The following is a 27,021-nucleotide window of genomic DNA, read 5'->3' as shown; positions in this document are numbered from 1 at the left end:
AGGCTAGAATGTGTGAATCATGTGTAGTTTAAAGTTATATTGGGAAAATTTAAATTGAAGTTCCTCTCAAGACGTTCCTCTCAAAACAGGGTTGTTTTGACTACAACATTCACCCAACATTGTAATATTGCAACAATTACAAAACAAGCTCTAAATAAAATGTAAGGCACATTTTCCACAATGACTACATATGGACATGTTCTAGACACTGTAATAAACACAAAAAAAAAATATTTAAAGCATTTTACTTACTTCAATCAGATAAATCCAGTCCAGTAAATCGAGGGGATGATGCTCTCTCAAAAATCTGGAGGTTGTGTGACTTCTTGACCCGATGGCAGGCCTTATATACAAATGTATGACCCAATAGCATTCTGAGACCGAACAATAGGACCAAACGAGTATGTTAATGTGGTTGAACCAAAAAAAAAGGGGTTTTAGGGGATAACAAAAATTGTTGTAATTCTGCAACAGTGGGTCTTACAGGGTTAAAGCTACCAGAAGGAACTTTGATATTTTGTTGATTTTGGAGCCCCCTGTAGACAAATGCGGTAGTGTTTGCACTGTAATGACCACTAAATAAAAATCTTATCCTTCTTCTTTTTACCTGGCTGACATATAACTCACTGCATCTTTGTCTGGAAAAATGTAAACACAGGCTTCATCTGATTTCAAAGAGAATTCAACCTTGTTGCAAACATTAAGAATACAGCCACTATACTACTACTATATGTAGGTCATATAAAGACTTCAGTATTAATTGAGACTGTTTCATAACCAGTTAAAAACTCCTTGTAGTAGCTTTAATGAAAACAAGCTTTGGGCAGCATTAATGATATCATGACATTAATTAACCATGTAGTCTCATAATTTCATGTCAGTTCCCATCACCTGTCAGCTCTTTATTCTACTACTGGGTCTCTGAAGGCATAAAACCCTCCAAAAATACTTAAAAAAAAAAAAAAAAAAAAAACATAGCTCGCTACTAGCTACTTAGCTGCCATCAAAAATAAATTTCAACCACTCAGCTCTTGTGTCATCAGAGGCTGGAAGCTGATTTGTGCAGCCAGCAACACAGCGGTTTCCATCCTTAGCTCTCTTCTTTCTTGAATCACATCCTGTCTGACAAGAGACCCACAAAGACTGGGTTGTCTAATTCCAAACTGGTGATACAGAGAGATGACTTGCAACTGATTGGTGATTTCCCCAACAGGAAATCAGCTAAGATAAGCACAGTGTTGGGCTGAATGAATGAAATGAACAGAAATGGCAGTTTAGTCTCAGTAATGTGAAGTGGAAACTGCCTGTGTAGGCAGTGACCCTCCCACGTGGCATGTATCTACATTCAAGCAGCACAAGTTCATATTACACATGGATAAACAAATATAGTCTACAAATGTGCCTGGAGCCTACTACACCGAAAACTAATGCACAATTAAACCTAACACATGGACACATCAAGTGTAGACTAATATGACACAATAAACACCAATAAAAAGAGAGAAACAGTCATTGTAACAGGAGATGTTGTGGGACATTATTATGTCTGGAAATGTAACAGGTCACATCAATGAGGATTTTTAAGATTTCAGTTTTCCTTTACCTTTGCATTGTGCAGGCTGGTATGGAGCACACACTGCTCGGGGCCACGTCAGTGAGACTCAGAGGTCTTCAAGGCTGTCTGAGCCTATTTGAAAAGTTTGTCTAACCTTTAGCCCCTTCTGCTGGGCAAGACACCCTCGGTGTTTCAGAGCAGAGGAGATTGCTCAGTCTTTTCAGGATTTTGAGACCTAATTTATAAACTTTGCAGTTTTTTTAATAATTCAAATTTGGCTGGGTGGTAAATAACATATTTCCGCAGCATGACAAACACACATTTATTTTTGCTATACACATAACTGATGTTACTGGTAGCCATCACAACATGACATGCAACAAGCTAACTGATTGGCTCACTCACAGCAACTCGTGATGCTCATACACACTCATTTGTGTAACAGGTGCACTGCTAGAAGAGTGCAGTCTGGAGTTTTAAGGAGTGGATGTCACATGACATGGAACAATCATAGACTGTCGGGCTGAGGCAGGTCGGTCTGGACCTCCACATTATTCATTCAACACAGTGTGAGAACCAACTACTACCAACCCACAAACCTATGAAAACATTAGCATTAGTGCAGACAAAGACACAGATAGCTTCTACCTTTTCGCTTTTCAATTATGCTGGAAATATATTTTAAAAAATCAAACTCTTGGATATTAAACCTTGTAACAGGTCAACCTCCTATTGATTAAGTATTTTATAAAAATAAATTTATTAAATCTTGCAGAGTTGACAAAATGTTAAATTTCTTCATTTCACATCATAGTCATAGTGAGCAGCCATTTTATTTTTTAAAGTGTCTCAGAGTTCTCTAAATGTTAATCAGAATACACATTTTAAACCATAATTCTTATTTAGCTTTGATTTAGAAGGACTACAGAGTTGATATGTTTAGAAGGACTACAGAGTTAATATGTTATGGTTGAGACAGATCTGATAGCAAAAATCTGTGACGGACAGACGGACGGAAGGACAGAAGGACGGACAACCGGAGAACAGTATGGTCCGGCCTGGCACCTTCGGCGGGCAGAGGCATAATAACTGGAAGTGGGTAAGCCAAGACGAGCTGAGATGGTGACATCATCAAGTACGCTACTGTCCCAATAGCAGAATGACCGTCCTGTGTCCTCCCGTCCTCAAGAGACTGTACTCCCAAGTCGAACTTGCTGCTAAGTCCGTAAGTCCTGACTTGGTGTACTTGGTATTGAGAAACGGCTGTAGTTTACCAGCCTTTTTTTAAACTAGGAAGTGAGACAGGGGTCCTTAGGCTATAGCTGATCCTTTTTATGCCTCCGCCTGGCCGAAGGTGCCGGGCCGGAGGCATAAAAAGGTGTTCTCCGGTTGTCCGGCCGTACGTGAGTCCGTGGGTCTGTCCTTCCGTCCGTCCGTCACAGATTTTTGTTTACGCGATATCTTTTGAACGGGTGGACGGATTTGCACCAAATCTTGTGTGCTAAGACTCTATAACAGGTACATGAACTGATTAAATTTTGGAGACCAACGCTTTCGAGATGGCCGACTTTCAAGATGGCCGACTTTTTGTTTGCACGATAACTTTTGAACGGGTGGACAGATTTGCACCAAATCTTGTGTGCTAACACTCTATAACAGGTACATGAACTGATTAAATTTTGGAGACCAACGCTTTCGAGATGGCCGCAAAATGGCTGCTTGACAGACCTGTCTCTAAAAACACACTTATGCCAATAACTTGGTCAATTTTAAAGCTTTTTTGTATTTGACCTTGATATATTTTTGAATAACTATGTTGGATACTATTAGGTAATAAAGGTAATAGCTCTTTCCTTGTGATCTTTTCTCATTAACTGTATACTGTATTAATAGAGCCATAATTCTCAAACTCCTGGGACACTTGCAAATACGATTTATAATGAATCAATGGTTTCAGTCAGGTGTAGGGAACACAAAAAGTCATTGTTGTATCAAACTGTTGCAGGCGGAGGCATCAGAATTGACGCTTTAGCGTCGACTTCTACCCGTTTTCATTATGCCTGTTTAAGTCAGCATTTAAATGGACAATGTGTGTGTGTGTGTGTGTGTGTGTGTGTGTGTGTGTGTGTGTTGGAGGGGGCACAAGGCTGTTTTCTGGCACAGCGCAAGTTTAGAAATTAAAAAAATTAAAGCAAACCAATACATTTCATAAATTACATGTATTTCATATATATAATCCTTAAAGAATAAAATTTCACAAAAAAATTGGAATTCAAGTGTTGGTATGAATAATTTATACATTTTTGATAGGACATGATTTGTCCCAGTTCTCAAGAATGGGTGAAATAAATGAATGAATGAATGAATAAATAAACAAATAATGAATGAGTCTGATTATCAGGGCAGGACAGCAGCTCACTGATTCCCACTTGAAAACAGTGTTACACAGTATTCAAATAAGACAGAGAAACAGCACAGAACAGTGAGCTGTGTTTAGGCTCTGAATGCACCTTATATAAATCTGATTTAAAATCAATCATTCTCCAGTCAGCCACTGAGCCTTCCTGCGTTTATTGCACAAGGCTGCATTTTATATGAGCAAAGATTGATGGACTGGATCATCACCAGCCCTCATATCAATGGTCTGATGCATATATATTGGACCTGAACCCCTGTTCAAGTATTTGTGGTCAGCCAGCGGAGCTGAACAAATCATACCCTCCATCCTTCATGATGTGAACAAACTCCAGCTTTGATTTCTGACCTGCTGCACAGGAGTTTCACTAATGGCTTTAACAAGTAATCCCCTCCAGACTATGTAGCAGCTGCCTCCTCTGGTACACTGTGTTGCCCCTTGGGATGGGGGTCGCCCTGCTCGTATTATTATCCCAGTATTGGCTCCTCTGAAGTAAGCCAGTGATCCAGCGTGAACCAGCCGCCGCAGGGAGCTGGCATTCTGAAGGCTGTCCCGACACTGTCCTTCCACTGGTGTGTAAACTCAATTAGGGGAGCTGCTCTATGCTGCGCTGCATGGCTACGACTCAGTAACTTCACAGCAGGACGACCTGACTTTCTGTCAGTGTGTGTGTGTCTGTGTGGCCTAGTATGGACATAGTCCTCTGTTCAGATGATAAATCATACCCCTTTCAGTCATGACTTTGTATTCTCAGTTGTGTTCATACTGACCTTTATTAGAGGTGTGTATCAGAACAAACAGCTGTCAGACTAACAGCTCAAATTCTCTCACACATTGGGGACATCATCAGCTATTGGAATAATTTGTAGGTGGTCAGAGGTTTACTGTTCTCTGTCTACTGCACCAGAGAGAGCAACAACATTTAACAAGCCACAGTGTGAACATGATCAGGTTCTTTAAAGGGAGAGTTCACCCAAAAATGAAAATTCAGCCATTACCTACTCACTGTCATGCCGATTGAAGGTCAGGTTTATTTTGTTAGTCCACAAAAACACTGCTGGAGTCCATCACAACACACACACCCAGTTCAGATGGTGACCATGGCTCCATCTAAGGATCTTCAGTGAAGATTCAGGATAGAAACATGGTGCAAATTACATATTTCAAGTCAAATTGGCATGTCGGGGCTTCAGGAGACTTGGATTACACCAGATGAGCAGTATGAAGGTATTTTATTACTTTTATTACTTTGTTACTTTTTTCTATTTGAAAACTGGTCACCATTCACTTCAGTTGTTCGGGAGATTCTGCAACAGTTTTCCTGTGAAAATCCAGCAGTGTTTTGCGGACTAATAAAATAAGCTCGACATTCAATTGACATGAGGGTGAACTATCCCTGTAAACCTGCATGCTAAAGTAGTATTTCTGATGTCAGAATGGAAATAATGACTCTGGTCAAAAAGGGTCATGCAGTCCTGCTGTAGAGGCAGCTCTTTCTATGAAGAGTTCATCTATTGTGTTTTGTATATTATGCAGGTGTTCGAATTGTATTATAATACATTCATAATGCTTTATGACTCCACTCATAAACACATATAATGCTTGCTAATGCACTATATCAGCAGTCATAAACATAGAATATCAATATCAAGTGGATGCTCCTGACTAGTTATCATTTGACTGATGGAGCTTATAATAAATTATGACTACATAGCATGCTATAATAGTCCAAACAGTATAATATGTTCTGACTTGGCTCAAGCGGAACAAATGGGAGACACACATTTAACAAGAGATATTTTATGAAGTATAATAAGCAAATTAAAAGGCCAAATGAAATACAGGCATTATGTGGTGTGGATGTCAGTGAAGTCAATGGTGTATGGTGTGCATGTGTGGAAATGGCGAGTGTGGATGTTGTAGGATGTGAAACACAACTTAGGGATAACTAAAATGACATAACTAAGCCAAATTGGGTGCCTGTGGAGAAGCAGAGAGAGAATGGTTAGACAGCCAGCGGGAGTTATCACCCCCACAGGACCACCATAAAATAAAAAGAAAATTGTTGCAGCCAAAATGAAAATCTCCCCAACTGTCCAGTCTGCCCCCATGCAGGCCACCCTCTGCAGTGGGTACCTGACAAATGAGGCGTATTAAGAGAGACAAAGATGGGGGAAGACACAGAGAGGTGGGGATTAAGCAATAATTTCAAAACAAAATGAAACACATTTACTTAGACCACAGGGGCATGCAAAAGAGCATCTGCTAAAATGTCATCTTTGCCTTTTATGTGTCTGGCTCGCATATGAGATGCTGGTTTGGGACATCGCAACAAACTCGGGAATATCAGAGGGTTATGATCAGTGTACACAACCACAGGACAGCTCCCTGCACTGAAGCGACCAAGTGAGGGCCAGGGCTTCCTTCTCTATGGTCGAATAATTCATTTGATATGAATAAACTTTTTAATAGCAAACTGGTTGTTCCGTTCCATCTTCATCCTGCAACAAAACTGCACCTGTGCCGACCTGACTGGCATCCACCTGGAGCTTGAATGGCTCATTCTGCCATGGTGCAGCCAAGACCAACACAGAGCCCAGGAGGTTTTTTGCATTTCCAAATGCTTTGACAATGAGGAGGCCACACAAATTTCACCTTGCCTTTTAGCAAATTTGCCAGGGACACAACACTGGTTGAAAAGTCTTTAGAGAAGCTACGGTAGCAACCTACCAAACCCAGAAACTGCATCGACTCTTTGTACTTAGAATGGTCAACTGGACAACAGCTCTAACTTTAGCATCCACTGGCTGTGCCTGCCCCCGCCTGACAAGACCCAAGCCCATCAAAATTCTGTCCAAAACAGACCTGAACCCGTCCTTTGTTAGCACAGTCCAAACCTGATTACAGCCTGACACTTTTCTTAACACGCTTCCCTCTATGCACCAAACAGTATGGTGTGCCAGTGACATGGATAAAACGTGGGGAGACTTTGAATTTGGCAACAACAAAAGTGGGGAGAAAGAAGAAGAAAAAAAAACCTACTACTACTCATAATGATAACAATCATAATAATAATTATAAATATAATACAGTCCAAAAACAACACAAGCCCATGAAATATGTGAGAAATAAGGCCCGGCCCGACCTGAACCTGTCTTTGTCTCAAGCTCTCACACAAGCTACACTGCCTTAGAACCACTAAGGGACCGTGCACTGTATGGCCCAAAACACAATCATTATGATTTAATCCAGTATTCTCTTGTACAGCCTCTGAGCCGACAACCTCAGTCATGGTAGATCTTCTTTGATATTTGCCCCTGTCTTGGTGTAATAAGTGCAAAGCAGTGATTTTAAAGAATTCTTCTTTGATGGAAGAATTCTAAGACTCCCTGACTCTGAGCGTGATATGGTGATGTGTGATTATGCTTCACCTTCAGTTGCTTCGACGCCTGTGAGAACATATGGGATGTAACGTTTGAGACCTTGGTCTCTCTGGATCACATGGTGAATGCCAAAAATGAAAATAAACCATGTTTAAGCTTTAACCACTGACCTTGCAGAGACTGGGGTACCACATAGATTGGCACATAACCATGAACAAGTAAAAGCAGCCAGATTTTGAAGTGGGCACTGGCCAACACAGTGTATGATTAAATGCTCAAACAGCTTACTTACAGCTACAATGGGACAAAGAGGTGCTGGCTTAACAGACTGACTTAGCTTCCTGGTGAGGTGATCACTCAAGCACTGCAAGATGACCCAGGGGTCATCACTTGTAAAGTATCACTGTATGTGTTAAGTGAAGTACATATTGATGCATCTATAATAATGTTTCAGCATAACATAAGTGTGAATCATTTAAAAAGATCTCTTCTGTACCATAAATGCTGGTTTATGTAAGAAACCAGAAGATTTGTCTGCTTTAGGAATGGGATCTTGAGTTAGGAAACCTGGTGATATATTTAAAGAATGAAAATGTCTTGAATATAAAATTAGACAATTAAAATAACGTGACTGTCTCAGACTGCTAAAGCCTCATATAAACTTCAGACTGTAGAATACATTTGTGCACAAAATGAGGACTGTGGATTTTGTCTGCCATCACACACAGTAGAAGCACTCAGGGAAGGTGTCTCTTAATGGCCAGTATGAACATGACTGATTATTATACCAAGCATATCTGTAATTAACTATTATTTTAAGACAAGACAGAGTTAAAAAAAAAAAAAAAAAAACCCAAAAACCTATGTTTTAATGTAGTTAATCTCCACCAGCATTGGAAATTAAAAATAAAGCTCTGATTAACCAATTGTGAATTAACTGTCCAGCAACAAATGACAAAGTCATCATAAGAAGATGGGTACATTTTTCTCAGAAGGTGGTGGAGACCAAATCGAGAGCTAAAAGGAGAGTGAATCTTGGTCAAAAATGTGTCAGGTCAACACAAACACGACTCAGAATGATTGCAGATATGTCAGTGTTTGCTTTACCTGTAAGTTGGCAAATATGTGCATAAAATATGAGCTGGGGATGTGTGGTGTCTGTTTGTCTGTCTGCTTGTCTCCTTCCCCTCACTGGCCAAAAAGTGATGAAAGCAGTCGTAAGGACAAAGTGAATAGCTGTGCAGGTGGGATGTTTTTCTACCTGAAAAGTGTCTTCATCCGTGTTTTCACACTCTCCTGCACTATGAGCTCAACACTGCTTTTGATCATTGTATCCTCCTGCTGTGCCTCTGTGCAGGGATAAATATTAAATAGTGCAGAAGACCAAAATCAACATTATGAGTCTTTGTCCTCCCAAGAAATTATGATGTGTGCACTGAATTAAAGCATTAACAAGCCTTTATATTCACAGCCACAGAATATCTATAGGCTTTTGTAAGTCTAATCTAAGCCCTTTTAACACCTCTTAATGCAACATAGTTGAAGCCTTGGTAAAGAAAAATGGCTGATAAATCCTGTTTATTACCTCTTGAACACAGCTTTTGAATTCTTTCTTCAGTGTCCTACTGCTTTGGGTTGCTGATACGATACGTTAAAACCTAACGTACATTGTGTCGAGTTGTGATTACGGCTTTTGTTACACAGCAGCTGGGCTTGATGTGATGGGGAAGCCTGTACACAATCCCAAAATCTGTCTGGTCTCATGTGATGTGAGGCTGTAACCCACTACCTATGGGACAGTAGTCCAGGGAAGAGGACTAGTGGATGGTGTGGTGTGAGGCTAGCAACATCACCCTGTAAAAAAGTATGTGCTACAAAACTGAAACAGCTTTATTTAAGATTGTGTAAAGCAACAATAAACTTGTGTAGACATTTGTCCCTCCAGCCAAAAATTTAGTGGCTTTTAGAATTTAAAACATTACAAAATCTGTGCTCTGTAATGCTGTGGGTGTCTCCACTCTGCTGTCTCAGTGTCAAAAAACACTCCTTGCTCCATTTGGCAGCTTTATTGGATATGTCCAGACAAGTTTGAGCCACCAGAGCCAGAGGACGGTGACAAGATGGTATTTTTTTCTGCTGTTTTGGGCTGTTGGAACTGAAGTGAGCATGTGACATTTCCTTGTCACTGAGCCATGTTTCAGGTCTGCATAAAAAATCCTGAACACAGAAATTGTGAACAACAGTTTAACAGTCTAAATTCCAGTTCTACATAGTTCTCAGTCTTTTCACGTTTCCAGAAACTATTTTCGACCGTGTATAATGTGTAAAGAAGAAAAACTCAATCTATGTTGGAAATATCAAAAATAGCTCACTGCAGTGGTCACCAAAACAGCGTCAACAAAACAACAGCCAAATAACTTCTGGAAGTGAACCCCATCATTGACTGGAGATTCATGAAGACATCCATATCCATAAATAACATGGAGATCCCCTGAGGGACACATTGCCAGTCAAACTGACCATATCATAATCAACTACAAATGACGAAGACCTGTTCAGGATACCATGTGGAGCAGACGTTAACAGCGTCTGCCACTTGGTGATAATAATGATTAAGGTGAGGCCACAAGCCACCTTCACCACCAATCAGGGGAGGAAACGTTTGGATGTCCTTTATCTTGCGTCTCCTGAAACAAAGAAAGCCCTGAGCATAGAGCTCAAGAATTACTTTAGACTACTAGCTGACACAGAGGAAGGACTAGTGCAAAGTCCAATCTTACTTGAAAAACATCAAGAACATGTATACTGGATGGGCAAAGAAAGTAATCGGTTTCAGATGGAAGAGGGTGAAAAAGTGGTCAACATCAGATACTTGGGAGAAAATCAATGAGAGAAAATTGGCCAAGAAAAATTGCTGTGTGCAAAATCACCTAGGATAGCAAAGCAAGTGCAATAAAGGTATAAAATGAAAGACAAAAAGGTGAAGGGGTGTTCCTGGAGAGATAAGAAAGCAATGTGGTGTAAAACAACTGATGCTGAGAGAAGGAGATGGGTTGTTCAGGGGTTGGTATCTCAAGTTTGGTGTCCTCAGTTGCCCAAGACCAGAGTGCCCCAGGACAGTGTGCACAGTCCCCCTTCTTCACTGCAAATCCCCAACATGGAAAGAACCCAGCTGCAAAGTTTGTGGAAGATGCCACTGTCATTGGCCGGATTTCAAATGATGACACATCATATCAGGAGGCAATCAACAGTCTTGCAGAGTGGTTGGTTGTTGGAGAAAGGAGGCAAAGCTGTACACCTTTATCTACATCCATGGAGCTGAGTTGGAACTGGTGAACAGCTTTAGGTTCCTGGAAATCAACATCACAGAGAACCTGTCATGAACATCACACATTTCCACCCTGGTAAAGGAAGCTCCAAAATTGTTGTATTTGTATTTATCTGGCTGGAAACATCATAAACTAGCATATATGTGCACAGCCCAGGACTCTACACAAGGTGATTAAAACCTCCTAGAACATAGTTGGAACCCATCTACTGAGTATCAGTGATATCAGGGAGGTGATGTGTCTGTGCAGATGCTAGAGGATACTAAAAGACAACACACATCCAGCCACAGCCTGTTCACTGCTGCTGTCAGACAGGAGATACAGAAGTATCCACTGTTGTACCACCAGTCTGAGGAGTCTGAGACTGTAAGACTCAATTCATCTTCAGCATTACTCCATGCAGAACTTTTGTTTAAACAGTAAATCTATCAGTTTAACTTGTACCCTGTACATTTACCTTTACCTTTCCAATTCTGCTTCAGTTAAAACAACCAATGCAAAAAACATGCCTCCCATACCTACACAAGGTCATGTTGTTTCTGGATGAAACGTTTGAAGTCTTGGTTGTAGACATGAAACTTGTGCACCTGTCAAGCGATTAAAGAAGACAGGGCGAAGACAGACAGAGAGTGGTGAGATGTTTCTTTCAATTGGTCATGTTAAGATATACGTCTAAGTGCTGAGTTAAAATTTGTATGCATGTGAGAGGAACAGCTGATATCTGACATTCTCTAGAAACCAGGCACTGGGGTAGCCAAGACTGAAACTTTATTCTTGACCTTGGAAACAGCAATTGACACATGGAGTGTTGGTATGAGTGATGGTATGGGTGAGAAACGTGGAGTGAATATTGGACACAAACATGACTCCAAGTGAATGCTAATGTTGCTCTGTTTCTACTGGTTGTGTAAATTGGCAACTATTTTCCAACAAATTTCCCCAATTAACTTTGTAAGGAAAAAATATATCAGTCCAAGTGATTGTAAAAAAAAGTGGATATGTAGAATTTGATTGCACAGTTACAAAGTCACATTTCTTAGTTCTGTTTTAAATATCAGGATTTATTTTAGAATTTTGGTTGAAGCTTTTAATTCCATCATTGGTTTTATTCATCATAGCTACTGGGGTGACAAAGTGAACATAAGAATTGATTAAACTGAGCTAATTAATTAATTAATTAAACTGATAAGTTTATATCCAAACCTTTCATCTGCATGTTAATAGCCAGTCAGGTGATCTGATTGCAAACAGGCCAATAAAACATGAGATACAAATAAAAAGCAAAACAAAAGGCTGTGGCAGCACACATTTGGAGTGAGGGTGTTAATGATAAACCTTTAATTGATTAATTGCTGTAAAGAATATAACAGATTTAAAAGGCATTCATGGATATTTAATCATGGCAGCACCTCACGTGACATTGTTTTGTCTCGTAGGGCCATTTGTTGAATAAAGACAATTAAAGTTAGACCTAAAATGAAAAAAAAAAAAACAGAAAAAAAGAAATTGACAGAAAAATAACATGTTTTGTATTGTAGAAACTATTATTGATTAATCAGTTCTTAGTGTTTTCAACTATTAGTTCAGGAAAACACAGAATTTACAGCCCTGACTTTGAGAGGTGACTGTGACATCAACAGTCAATAGTTTTTGCAATGAATACGTTGTACTTTTATTTTTCTAACACCAGTACTTTTACTTGTAATTGAGTAATATTTGAGCAATATAACAGTACTTTTCAGTACTCTTCCCACTGCTGCTGAACACTACAGGGACAGTGAGACTAGTAGCACTGTAACATCTCTCTCACCGACCACTGCAGGTCAACAGACTCCCAGTGGAGAAACACTAGTATATTATTTGCGGTGTAATATATATAGTTTTGTATATAGTAAAGTGCAAACCAATTTCATTTTCTTTTTTCCAAGTACTTGGAATTATTATACTTGTATTGAAAAAAAAGGTTTAAAAAGTGTTCTGAGAGCGACAGAGAGAGTTGGAAGTAAAGAGTGAAGAGGTTAGTAAGTGATGAAAGTGTGCCAGTCCTCAGACACTCCTCAGGGAAACACATACCAGTGGCACTTCTGCTGTGTCTGTCTCTAAGTGGCTCTAAAAGCCTGCAGAAGACACCACTCCCACTAATCTTAATGGTAGATCATCTCTCTTGCACACAATTCAAGTGGCCTGCACACACACACTCACACTCTCTGACACAGTGTCTCTCTGTGTCTCTCTCTGGGGAGCCCTTTAAATGCCAGATGCCAGTTATTCCTTTCCAGTCTGAGCGTGCAGCACAGTCTGAGTCCCTGTTAGTCTGATAATCAGTCTCCCCCTCAGATTAACGCTGATCATCAAAAAATCCAATGTCAGACGTAGGGGCTCACTGATTGTTGCGTACAGATCAGAGTGAAATGAATAGAAAATGTTCCCGTAGAGCAGAGTGTATGAAGAATCAGAAGAGGGTTTGGTCATATTGAATTGCAGCTTTTCTCTCCTGTGAGTTGAGGAGGAGGAGGAGGAGGGGATGTGGGGAGAGGGTGGTGATCCTGGCCTGTTTGTGGAGATGAGTTCACAGCCTGTGTTAAGCTGGAGAGGTCCAGGTTTTAGCTCACTAAATTAACCTGGCAGGGACTGACTTCAGATTTATTACCCATGATGCAGCAACACAGATTCCAGTTGTCCAACTCTACTCCATGTGTGTGTCTCTGTGTACTTCACCATTGCGCTTAGGTCATAAAAATATAAAAATGACAATAGCAGAAAATGAAATGAATGAAAATCATGAGGGCTGCAAAGTGGGACTCTCTGTACCCAGTCTTTCATCATTCTGTTTCTTTCAAAAATGGATAGTTTAACATCACTGTTATTAATTGTTCACAACAATTATCTCTGGTACAAATATTCCAAAAATAATCATGGCTCCTTTAATTGAGTACAAATGTTTTGACTGTAAATCAGAAGTAACTGTGCTGCTTGCTGACAGCAGTATTAGCAACAAAAGTTACTTTCTCTAGGTTTCTCTTATATAAAATATATTCTTATAGTTAGACTTTAAAGATTGATTGTAACAGTGGATGGTTCTTAGAGCTGCAACCATTAATTAATGTATGGGTTATTAAATTAATTGCCAACAAATCTGATAATTGATCAGTTTGGTTATTTTTTATGCTTTTTTTATTTTGTGAAGCAGGACATAACAAAATTTGGTCCATGGTCATGATCTGAATTTTATGAGTCCCGTGCACTTTGCCTGGATACCGCTTCACTGAAACTGCATGTGTGTGTGTGTGTGTGTGTGTGTGTGTGTGTGTGTGTGTGTGTTCAGTGTGCAGAGAGTGAGCCCCAGAGTGCAGTGTTCCTGCCAGAGTTCGCCCTCTCACCTCAGGGCAGCTTCATGGAGGACGCCACAGAAGACCAATTTCTCACCTACAGATACGACGACCAGGTCAGTCCCTCACTCTCTGCTGGTGCTGGACAGGAATGGGTTTGCAATAGCTGATGCTAGTGATGTGAACCAAAATGTCATCAGTTGCTGTGATTTGCTTCTATGTTATTTCTTCACTTGAAGGGACAGTTCACCCCAAAATCAAAATACATATTTTCCTGGGGCCTGTAGTGCTGTTTATCCATCTAGATCGATGGCACTTTGGGCAACATTGGTCAACATTTTGTAAACTTTTCTGCATTTTATGGATCAAACAAGTTAATGATTAATGGAGAAAATGATTGACAGAGGAATTTATAATGAAAATAATCGTTACAAGAAATACTTCAAAAATCAGTCTGGTTTTCTTTACTGTGCTTGGGCATTAAAATAAATATTTTTAGGTTGTTGACCAAAGAAGACATTTGAGGTTGATGAAACACTGATCAACATTTTTTTTTTTTTTTTTTTTTACAATTTTCTGACATTTTATAGAGCAAATAATTAACTGATTAATGCAGAAAATAATTATTAGCTGCAGACATAGTTTCATGTAAAAAACAACTTTATTTCTAGTAGAAGAGAAAGTAGTTCTGGTAGATTCTATTGCAGAGAGAAAGTAGTTCATAAATGAAACTGCTCGCAACAAGGTCTGTGGATTATCTTAATCAACTGGGTCATGATTTTTAGAAAGAGACACTGGTTTTGAATTTTTCAAATGTATTTTTTTGGTGCTTTGAGTCCCACAAGACTGCTCCATTTGTTCTCATTATATCAGAGAGAAGTCAGACATCTCTACAGCTGATATCTCCAAAACTCTGCAGGTACAGTACTGCAGGCCAGGGGGAAAATATCTAAATATGTATTTTAATTTTCATCTGTTCCTTTAAATTTGATCATTTTTATTTCCTGGTTCTACCCCTGGTTTCCTGGTGGTTTTAGAACATGTTTCGTCACGCTGGTGGAACACTGACGCTGGCTGGCTTCACCTCTGATGTGTGATTGACAGTCTCTAAGCTAACTGGAGTTGACAGGACCTGACTTCCAACATCTGTGAAGTGTTGAACATTTCAGAGACCATTAGACTTGAAACATGAACAGATTTTTCATTCCACAGAACTGATTCCAAGTGAAAATAAAAAACAATGTGTTAAATGTGAATTTCAGCAGAAGTGGACTGGACTGGTAGACACTGTAGTGCAGAATCACATAATTCCATTCATCTTGTGCGTGCACACATTTCACACAATATCAGCATGTCTGACAACATTGTTGGCCGTGTCCTTCAGCCTTCTTGATCAAAACAAACAAAGAATCCTCTCTTCTGTGCTGTAAACAGGTACTGTCCTTCTCTTCTTCTGAGTTGCTGTGATATGATTTCAGAGCAGTAGCCAAAGTCAGAATCATCTCTCATTTTTACCAATGCACGGTCATTACAAAAAGAAATGCTGAATATATTCAAGATTCAAGATTCAAGAAATTTATTGTCCTGGTGCAGGCACAACAAAATTACCGTTGTGTCATCCTCAAATGGTGCTCGTATTCACACATGTTTAAGATTCACACATATTTCCAAGGAATAAATAGACAGAAATGAAAGATCTAACGGCTAAATTCTGCCAGGTACGGCTGCATCGCGCTGTGGCAGCCGGAGCTGATTGTAGCCTTCCTACACAATTCTTGTAATTCCACCTGCAGTCCCAGAAGCAGCTCTCGGCTCCACCTAAAATACGCGCCAAGTCTGTTTTTTGACGGATGCCAGGTCAATTAGCACAGAGGAGGCAGGAGAGAATCTGGTCAATTTTCAAAATAAAAGACGGGTGAAGCACAAAGAGCAAGGAAGGAGGACCAAATAAAAAAAAAATGCTGTGTAAAATGCTCCACTGCTGGAATGTTTCTGAAACGCTGCTGGTGAGGGCTGCAGATGTGCAGGACGGATCAAAACTGTGGTGCAGACGTGTCATGCTCAGTGGAATCAACCAGTTAATGATGGACGTTGCAGAAAGAAGAAAAATCAGCAATAGAGAATGAAGATAGAGTTAACAAAAATAAAATGACAGATGGTAGTAACTTAAATGACAGTACAAAAATAAGCAATATAAAATATGTAAATACAATTAATCAAAAAATACAATAAAAAGACACGTAAATACTCGTAGTACAATAGTACAAGTAGTGAGGTTCAAATTCAGAAAATGGTGCAGTGTGGGTAATGTGGGTGATGGTTTACTGGGGAACATGAGGATGTGTGGTTAGTGAGGAGATACTGTACATAGTGTTTTTAAATCCTCATGTAAGTGATACTGCACAGTACACCAGTCTTCTCAGACTGAGGTGAAGTTCCACTTCAACAGTTTTACAGCTTTTAGGAAGTTTATCAGTCTGTGTCTGTTTGTCGAGTGATGGGAGGAGCTTAATGAGGTGGTTATTTTCCTGAGTGTCACCCATCATCATTCTTTGTTTTGTCAGCATTTATAGCGTTAGGTCCAAGGCATATTAAAAAGAGCTGAATCAGTACATTATTTTCAGTTTTCTCAAAGCTGTTTTTGTTTGATATCTTGTTATATCTTATACATCTTGCTGACGGAGAATCTTTTGCGATCTTACAATTCAATTCAATTGCTTCTGTCAGGATTACATTCAGAATCGATTCTTGACTCTCATTCACATAATTGGCCCTTGAATCTTCTTGATTCAATATAAAAAAAGAGGAACTGTTACTCCAGTGCACTGTGTGACAAAGCACTGACTCCTGTGTTTCGTCCCACTGAGCTGCAGATGAAACATAACTGACAGTGAAGCTAACTGGTCCTGATGAGGATCATTTTCTGACTAAGAATAAAGCAGAAAAAGGTGAGTGAGATGATGCTGCTTTTTTTTTTTTTTAAGTTATTGATTTCAGTGAAATACATAAACTGTATGAGATGCTAATGAAAAGAAAGTGTTATTTATTGACTAATAACACTGGTTAAATGTTTTTAGTAAAGGCAGAAGTGTAAATACAGTGTAAATACAGGCAGAGTGCTCAGCCAGGGCTGGGCTGTATGGCCTAAAATTTACATCAAGGTATAATTTAAAGCATGGACGGGAAGCGCGATTAAATTGCAATATGGCCAAGTGCAATATTTAAACCACAGAACCGAAACCAAATCGCAAATTGTTTGAAAAACCTAAAAATCTTGTTCTCCAGATGAAATTAAAACATGTTTGGTTCAGATGTCAATAAATATCACATCATCATGATTTTAACTTTTCAGTGCACATGGAAAATTGAAATGCATTGTGACTGGAACTCAGTACCATGTGAGATAAGAGAGCTTTGCTGGTTTTAAATTCAAGATGAAATCAGGGCTAAAATCAACCCGATCATGTCCCCAACACACATAATCTCAGACACCAGATATAATATTATTAAATCTTGCTGTATGTTAATGTCATAGTTTTATTGTTGTGCTGTCTTAATGGTCTAGTTTTTGTCCTAATGCTGTGAAATTATATTGTTGCAGTTGTTGTTATTGCCGCATGTCTTGATGTTGTGTTGAAGCTGTTCTATCATGAATATGTTCTGTCTTGTAATCCTGTTAAAAACAGGATATATAATATAATATATCCTGATATGATATGATATGATATGATATGATATGATAGCATTTTTAAGCAGAGAAATTATCCTCTGTTTCCTGCCCAGGGACTACAGATGAAAATGAGCTTATAGCATATTGTAATTGCAATTTCAGTCAAAACATTTGCCCTATGACTTCTTTAACAAATCGTGCAGCCCTAATTTAACAGTATATTTGTTTTTCTTTCTTTATATCAGTGCAGGGGTAAAGTACTGGTAAAACTGCATGGCAGCTATAAATGTACACTTCACTGTATGACTAAGACATATTTCTCATATTAAAAAGAACCAAAACCTTTACACCTTTCAGTGTATCAAATATTATCACCACTTACATAACCTGACATGCCAGATGGTTTGTTCCACAGAACCATCTGGGAAGCTGTCCATGGAAACTGTTTGGAAAAGGGCAGGCGCTTTCAAACAACACTTGGCAGGTGATTGGATGAACCATCTTTCACATCTAACATGGGCTAACCTCAACCAATCAGAACCAAAGCCAAAGCGGGCTGAAAGAAGAGCGAAAACATCTTTTCCATCGATAAAAGCCTTCAGTGTTGTTCTTTGCTCTTCTTTCAATTAAGAAATTCTCTCCAGTTCTGATATAACTGATGCTATCACAGTAGCTATGCTAACCTCTTCAGGAGCCGCCATTGTCTGTTTGAAATGAGATGTTTCCATAGACATTTCTTGCTTTTGGCGCACCTAAAAACACCTTTATCAGCCAGTAGACATTGATTGGCTTGCGCCACCTCTGATAAGGAGGATTACTTGGAGCCTGGTAAGATGGATTCTTGCACGAATGATGATCTCGCAAATTCAGCTGCCTCGCAAGGTAACCACTGTGGTCTGACGTGTTTTTCAGATCCCTGTTTTCTGTTTGTTGTCTGACTTTTAAAACCTGAACCGTGTCCATTTGATAGCAGTTGCAGCAGTGTTTTGTTCAAGTCCTCCTCCTCCTCCTCCTCATCGTGTGCAAACAAACTAAAACTAAAGTCTGTTTAGCTTAGTTTGCCATATATCTTCAAATTTGGGAAAGCTCTGACATTACTGGTTCTTTTATCTGTGCTTTTTCCAACCATGAGGAAAATTTATACCTATATTCTTTCTTTACCATTTATACTTTTCACCCCTATGTTCCACTGTGTCGCTGTGTTGTGTGTATTAACATTATGTGTCCAGCAGTGGAGAGCAGCCTCTCTGCTGCAGTCAACACCCACTGCTGTCCAAAACTCTGTTCGGACACAGGGCGTTTGAAATGAAACAGACTCTAGGCCGAGTTATTTTCGTCGCCCACCAGACTCGGTTGAATTTTTGTGAAGTGCTGCATTGTGTGTTGGTCAGATGTTCTCATTTGTTACTCCTTGAGCTTTGCTCTGTTAAAAATAGTCTGTTGGAGATGGAAATACTTCACTTTTGTCTCGAGGAGTTAATTATGCGGTCTTTAAATCCAAAGAGCACCCAAAAGCTTGGCATTTTTGAAGAACTCTCATTTTTCCACCTTTTTTGTTAAATCAGCATGACATTGTGACAAAAATCAGCATTTGTGAGTTGATTCAGATTCATGAAAGACAATAATTGAAATCCTTATGTGAAATGATTTATGTGACACCATGAACTTGGTCACCTGATAAAGACTTTTCTGTGGCTGATGCCTATATTAAGAGAGAAAAGCAACCGATACATAGTGTTGATATCAAAAAAGAAAAGAATCATGTGTAATGTTATTATTCAATGTACATTATAATCTAATATACATGGTTATCTTAGCCAGTAACAGGTTGTTTTAAATTGTTATTTTTAGAAATAAATAAAATAGAAAAGTACATTGGGTCATGCTGTAGATTTCAGAAGGTGGAGAGCAGAGTGCAATACATCTGACAATGCTGACTAATCAATGGCCTGATTAATCGACTGATTGATTTTTCAGCACTTGATGATGCAAAGGAAGTTCACATTACTTGAACCCACAGGACTCCACACATACAGGGTTTGTACACTGCATATTCTCAACCCAGGGCTGTTCTTAACCTTGATCTTTGTTTTAAACCCAAGATTAAACACACAGGAGACTTCACACGTAATTGGTATTTCAAGCAGAGATGATTTTTTATATATTTGTGATCATCAATAGAAGATGATACAGCTGATTTTGTGTCATTGCTGCTGCACAGCTGCAACAGCGACTACTATTAGTATTCCCTCATTTCAAATCATCATAATGTTATACTGGAAAATATAACAAAATCAGGGGGTGTGGTGGTAAATACTGTCATTTTCCCTCATTAATAATATATATTTTGTCATATATTGACAAGATTGGCTAAATTATATCCTATAACAACAATATACTAAGATGTATGGTCTGTATTCTGATACCTGTGTGCTATTTTGCCCAAACAGCATTGCAAGGCTCACAGACACTGATCTCATATTGTATACATGTATTATTCAGTCTAGTTTGCTTAATTTCCCAGGTTTGAGTAATAAGAGTAGCATATACTTTGCCGATCAGTCCAACTTTTGTGGTGTACTGTAGAACACGGGCTGAGGCGTCATGGAACTTGCCTGTGGGCTCTCTGAAGCATGCACTGCCACATGTCCTGCAGAACCACACCCATCTGGGCGAAAGGTTTTTAGGGAGTCCCTTGAACTCACAATGACATGATTACAAGTGCAGCGCTGCAACACATTGAGCCAGCAGATGAGTTCAGTGGCACTGAGTTCAGTCTGAGCTCACCGCTGGTTTACATCATGCCGCCAAAACCTCTCTTTTGCTCTGTTAATGGCACTGGTTTTTGTTAGTTTTTGTTTTAGCACTTTAATCTTCATATTATGTGTTTAATGTGCTGCTCTGTGACTACAAGCATCACTGTTTTCTCTTAACATCTCAGTGTTGTTTAATGTGAATGGATGTGATCTGTGTTTCAAAGATGCACTTTTATGAGTGTGATCATTTTGCCTTTGTGACAGTTTAATCCTGATCCTGTTTGTTCGGCCAGCTTTTCACAATCAAACCACACTTTTCTGAACTGTCACAGACATGCATAAGCACAAACCTGCACACAAGCACACGCACACACACACATACACACACACACACACACACACACACACACACACACACACACACACACACACACACATGCTCAAGGCCTCATGTAGGTGTTTAGTGTTGGTGTGAGCAGCAGATGGTGTTGCCTCCGTGCAGCAGAGTGGATTAGAAGCTACAGGTTGAGTAACAGGTGGAGGAGCGTAGGCTGCCTGATCTACATCTTCCTCGCTGCAGCAGGCTGTGTGAGCTCACTGACGCGTGCTCCAGTTGTTCGTCCTCAGCTGTGACTGCAGGTAGCAGATCTGAGGAGTCAGCAGTGCTGCTTCCTGCCCCCCCCCCCATGATGGCTAATAATGCTCTGTCACATTTTCCACTTCAGTCTGTCCTACATTCTGCTTCATGTAGATGCAGAGCGTCAGCGAGCAGATCAACGAGATAGGAGGTACTCCGAACAAGGTCCCAGGGGGCTCCTGGCACCCCCATCTTAAAACAGGAGGAATACAGTTTAATGTCAGTGTATGGAAATGCAAAGAGGCTCTGAGGCTCCTCCACTGTGAAACTTTTTGGATATTAACTAAAAGCAAGGAAACACCGCGGCCTAAATGACGAAACCGACTTTTCTCCTTTTCTGTGAGATGTTTATGAGATGAATTTTATAGAAATGTATGTTAATAAATGGAGAATGGGGATCTGTTGAGGGTTATGGTTGATGGCCACATTACATTTCTTCTTTCTATCTTTTTTTTTCATTTGGATTTACCCCTACTCTTGCCTTCCCCTTCTTTTTTCCCCTCCCTCCCCTGTTCTTTCCTCCTCCTTCTCTCTTTTCCCCATTATTTTTTATTCTTTTCTGTCTCTTCCCCCTTTTTCCACTCTTCTTTTTGCTTTTACTTTCTAAGCTTTTCTTATTTTTATTTAATTTAATTTATGTCTCTTCCCTTTCTTAATTTTTTCTTTTTTTCGCTTTCGTTTCCACTCTTTTCTTCAGGCTCTGAGGTGTTCTTGTCATTTATTCATCCAGCTGACGCACTCAAAATAAGAATCAGACCATGTTTACTTCTTACTATGGACACTTCTACAGCTCCCTGCACCTTTACTGAGAGCAGATGGCCTGAAAAGATGGGAAGAATTTTAGTCAGGGTAGATGAATTGTGAAGGCACAAGAAAACAGGTTTAAAATTCAAAAAGTTGGGTTCATTTTTCCAAAATAAGATTCAACAGAGCCCCTTAAAAGAAGCCAACTAAAGTAAAACAAACCAATAGACCCAACAAGACAGAACAAGACATGAGGGCAGCACGTATGCTGTCTGATCAAACCAATTGACCCACACAGACAATAAATAAAACTCAACCCCCCCATGCTGGCAGAGTTCTTCGTATGGTCTTTGGCTTTTGGTCTCTTTACAAAACCGTGCTCTGCCCTCAGCCCCATCTTCAGCCTGACCAGGAAGAGACCTCAGCAGCAGGTAACTCAAAAGCACAGAGAAATTAATTCATATAAAACCAACTAGCAACATGACAAAACAATGTAAACTAAAAGTGTGTTTTCCAAACTCCAAACCAAACAAAGTGATTGTATTTTGCAGCAAATGAAAGTAAGTGCACATGTGGCAATGATTTTGGTTGAGCATGTAAACCCCTAAACCTTTCATTGTTCGACTGTGGGCACAGTCATCGAATTAGTTATTTAGTTGTAAAAGAATGTTCTTGGATTCTGTTGCTTTGTACCCATTTGGCTCATCTTTTACTCATTTTTTCCGTTGGGTGATATGGAGGCCTACTTGGTTTATCCTTCATTGTACCATGTCTGTTTGCATTTGAAGGTGATTTCTGACCTTTTAAGGACTTTTAAGGATAAATCTAGCTGAGTCCTGAGCCCATCGGTTACTACTGAAAGCGTAAACAGTTAAAAATCTACAGGAAGGAAGGAAAGACAGGAGGAAATGGTGCATTTGTTGGGGACTATTTTCAGTGGCGCATTGATATACATTTGGTGATTTGAGTATTTGGGGAACATGACTGTGTGTGTGGGACTGAGTCAGACTACAGTGTGATTGTTCATGGAAATGAAAGAACATGTCAGTCAGTGCAACAGTGTGAATCACTGGTTTTTCATAGTTTTTGAACCACAGTGGAGCTCTTAGTAAACACCATACCTATTAAATTTCTGTGGGGGTGCTCCCATATCTCAGTTGGTAGAGCGTTCGCCCCATGTACTGAGGCTGTTGGTCCTCTGCAGTGGTCGCTGGTTTGATTCCTGTGGCCCATTTGCTGCGTGTCATTCCCCCTCTCTCTACAGCCTTTCCTGTCATATCTTCAGCTGTCCCTATCCAAATAAAGGCAAAAGCCCAAACAATAATCTTAAAATAATTATAATAATAATTCTGTACTGTGACAAATACTACCTGAAATATAATACTGATAAAATATTCACTGTTGAAACTGTCACAACTGAAATGTAATGATGTTGGACAAAGGAAGACGTAATTCTTTATTGGAGGGAAATAAACAAAGTTTTAGCCCCGTTTTGTCAATTGAAAGTATTGTAGTATAAACTCTGTGTTAAAATTCTGTAATGTGACATTTTTTGAATACCAGCTGAAATGTAGGCTAACTAAAACTGTCACTGTACCAGAATATGAGATGTTTTAATCAACTAAGATGTAATTATAGTGTTTGATTCAGTGTATTAAAACTAAATTAAATTAAATTAATTAAAACTAATGAATCCTTAAATTTTTAATCTGCATGATCAATTTTATGCCCTTTACATAGGAAAAAAAACACAATGAATCTCACAAATGATGCTTAAAATGTTAAAATTAGAATTTCTATTAATCAACCTGTGAAAATAATTGTGAAAATATTTTTTCAATGTAGATGTAAACAAAATTTTAACAGATTAACATAAGTCTACTTATTTGGATATTTATTGTCTTTCAGTGGTGACAAGAGCAAAAAAATCTGAAACTGTGAAAATAAAGAAAAATGAGAATTAACTGGACAATTACTAGAAATGTGTAACTCAGATGTTATACAGTTTACATAAATACAAAGTTCTGGGGAAAAGACTCCTTTATCTAATGATGTTTACCACTTTGACTTTGAACCAACTCTGTAGAATGGGCCAAATACAGTGTAAGATATGGTCAAAAGTTAAAAAATAAAATAAATAAAAAAAATAGGAACATCTTTTCAGACAGTAGTGAGAGAAGTGAAGAGTGGAAGCACTGTTGGGCCAGCTGCTGTTTGGATACTTCAGGTACTTTGCACTTATTCTTCAGGTGAAGGGCTCATTGCATGGGTCAAACAGTCTTAGTAAAAAATCAAAAATGCAAGGCTCCTCCAAAAACACCGAAGCACTGTAAAGTTCATGTAAACTTAAAATGCCTTTATTGTACATGGCAAAAAGAGTTAAAAAAAAAACAAAAAACAAAAAAACAATGCATATCAACCAACACAGGTCTTCATCAGGGTCAGACAAGAGTAACGCAACACAAGTTGTGCAAGCTGTTTGACCCATGCAATGAGTGAGAGAAGTGTTCAATATTAAGTAAACAAATACAACATTATGAAATAAATTATATGACTACAGACAGAATATGTATCACAACTGTCACACTGTATTCAGTAATTCAACTAATTTCAAAAACTCAGATCATCCTGCTTCTTTGCACAATAAAATACAGCCTTCTGTATATCATAATGTATGGAAAAAATGAAGAGAGCCCTCTCACAAATGTTTGTTAAATCAGCATCTCTACATGTATGACAGTCAGTCCATTCCAGTGTTTGTTAGACTGTTAAACACAAGCTCCTCATTCTACTTAATGAGACACTGATTAGATGATCACCTGAACCAAATCTTATTTTATGAGAAAGATAGAAGAAAACCACTGCTGTGATTAAAGATTGAGATTATCCCTCCAATATTGATTTCTAAACTCTTCCTAAGTTAAAATATTAGTGTTGTGTTGTTTAAAAATGAATGTGAACGTGTTTCTTTGCATTATTCAAGGTCTGAAAACACTGCATCTTTTTTGTTATTTTGACCAGTTGTCATTTTCTTCCAATAAATGCACTGAATAGCAATATTTTAATTTCAAATTTGAGAGAAATGTTGTCAGCATTTTATAGAATAAAAGAAAAATCATTTTACTCAAACACATATAAATAGTAACACCAGAGAAACTGATCATTTTTCAGTGGTCTCTTCATTTTTTCCAGAGCTGAATACACACACATACATATATATGGCACTGCTGTTTGTGAACAACAATCGGTGGAGATCTTCCTTTTTTATGTGCATTGATGATTACAAAATGCAAGCCATTGTGTGATGTGTCAAAGACAAGCTGGACACCTGATTGGAGCAAGAAGATAAAGAATGTTGTTGTCCCATTATCTTTCTTCATTTGCACTCAGAAGCACACAGACACTAAGTTTATAAATGTGTGTTAGCCACAAAGGTTGTAGTAACAAGTGTTCTAAAAAAGCTTGTACCGATCTGTGCGTTTTAGTCAGACGTGGACTTTCAAATGAGGCGGAATTTTGCTTTAACATAATAGAAAAATGAGTTGATTTAGATTCTGCAGTCAGAGCCATTTCTCTTTATTTTTCAGTGCATGCTCACATTCTCTAATGGACATTAAAAACACAAATTTACATTACCCACACACATCAGCTCAAAGCCAGCATTTTAAGGAAAAAAAAATTGGGTGGGAGTTTAAGGCTTGTGTTTTAAAGTACTGTTAGTAGGTGTTGGCAGTGTAAGTAGTTCTGGTCTCATACTGCATTCCTGCAGAGCTCTGTGTGCTTTGATGAGGAGAGCGAGGTAATTTTCTACTCTCCGCTGTCTGAAAAAACGGCTTCAAAAATGCAAATTGCTCTGAGAGCATTTCTCTACTTTTTATGCAACAGTGAAAATTAAGCCTCTGTATGTTGTGTCAGAGGGTATTGGGTTTAGTCACACACACACACTGTGAGTAATACACACATAAACACACACTCAATGCAGCCATTCTTCTCCTTATAACTTCTGTAATATGGAGAATTTTTTCTTCTTTTTGATTCAATAAGGCAGCGCAGAGCAGCAAATGATCCATCTGGCATCGGAGTGCAGTTAATAAGGAGATCTCTCCGCGCAGCTTTGGACACACATCCACATAAATCAGGTTAAGAACTTTCGAGTACATTGTGTTTTGAAAGCCTCACAGCTGACAAATATCATACAAATGATTGCTAACGAAACACAGAAACCTTGTTTGGAGAGATTCTCCTTGGATGAGTCGCCTGGAGTCCTCTGGCCGTCTGCACTGCTCAGGGTTGTTGTTGTACTGCTGTGTGCCAGAGCCTTGTGAGGCTGCACAAAGGTTGAGGATGACATTATGTGTCTGTGAGGAAATGTCGGTGCTCTGTCTGAGCAGAGCCCAGCGTGTGAAGCGCTTCTTTCTATAAGGCTGTTACATTCAGACAGGACTGAACTTCCTTCTATAAATGTCTTTTACTGCTCTACTTTCCAGAGGAGATGGACTCTTTTGAAACATTTAACAGGGCTCTTCCAGTCGCTCCATGTGGCCAAAGTCATCCAAGTGTGTGACATTAGAGTGGGAGCTAACAGGGACACAGGCACACACAGGAGAATTCTTTATTTGGCTGTAGTGGAATAATGTTGATATATCATTTGCAATTGTTGTTGCGCTTGATATTGTGTTTAACTTCCAAATGGTAGGAGTTATTAAGATAAGATATTCCTTTATTAGTCCCATGATGGGGAAATTTACAGTGTTACAGCAACAAAGTGGACAGCAAAAATATGAAGAAGCATCATTAAAAAAAAGTTAAAATATAAAAGTAAATATAAAAATACAAGCAAGAGAAAATATAAAATAGGAACAGTTTAAACAAAGGGATATAAAAATAATACATAGGAACACTAAACAGGGGAAACATAAAAACAGGAACAATATAAACAGGAAATATAAAAATAGCAACAGTATCTACAATCTAAGCAGCTGAATGTATTCCATTGCACAGAGGGGATATGGATATTGCACATAGAATGATGATGATACACCTGATTGAAGCATTGAATATTGCACATTGGAATTAAAAATTCACCTGTGTGAAATATTGCGCAGAATAAAGCGACATTACAGCTGAAAATAAGTATTAATATTGCCCAGCTGGTGTAAATGGTAGTGCAGAACAGTTGTCAGTTTTGTTGAGTATGTGGTG

General features: G+C 38.9%; 1 protein-coding gene across 1 annotated transcript in view; it reads left to right on the top strand.

Annotated features, from left to right (window-relative positions):
• adamtsl3 (ADAMTS-like 3) overlaps positions 1–27,021 on the top strand; it is a 371,260-nt gene that overhangs the window by 37,316 nt on the left and 306,923 nt on the right. Inside the window, exon 2 of the mRNA XM_084722400.1 lies at positions 14,009–14,128. Within this exon, the coding sequence (XP_084578526.1) occupies positions 14,009–14,128 (120 nt within the window). The remainder of the gene's footprint in view (positions 1–14,008; positions 14,129–27,021) is intronic.

This window comes from Lutjanus erythropterus, chromosome 1 (assembly GCF_056507025.1).
Source record: "Lutjanus erythropterus isolate fLutEry1 chromosome 1, fLutEry1.hap2, whole genome shotgun sequence".
NCBI classification, from domain to species: domain Eukaryota; kingdom Metazoa; phylum Chordata; class Actinopteri; order Lutjaniformes; family Lutjanidae; genus Lutjanus; species Lutjanus erythropterus.
This window is presented reverse-complemented; position numbering and strand designations above follow the sequence as displayed.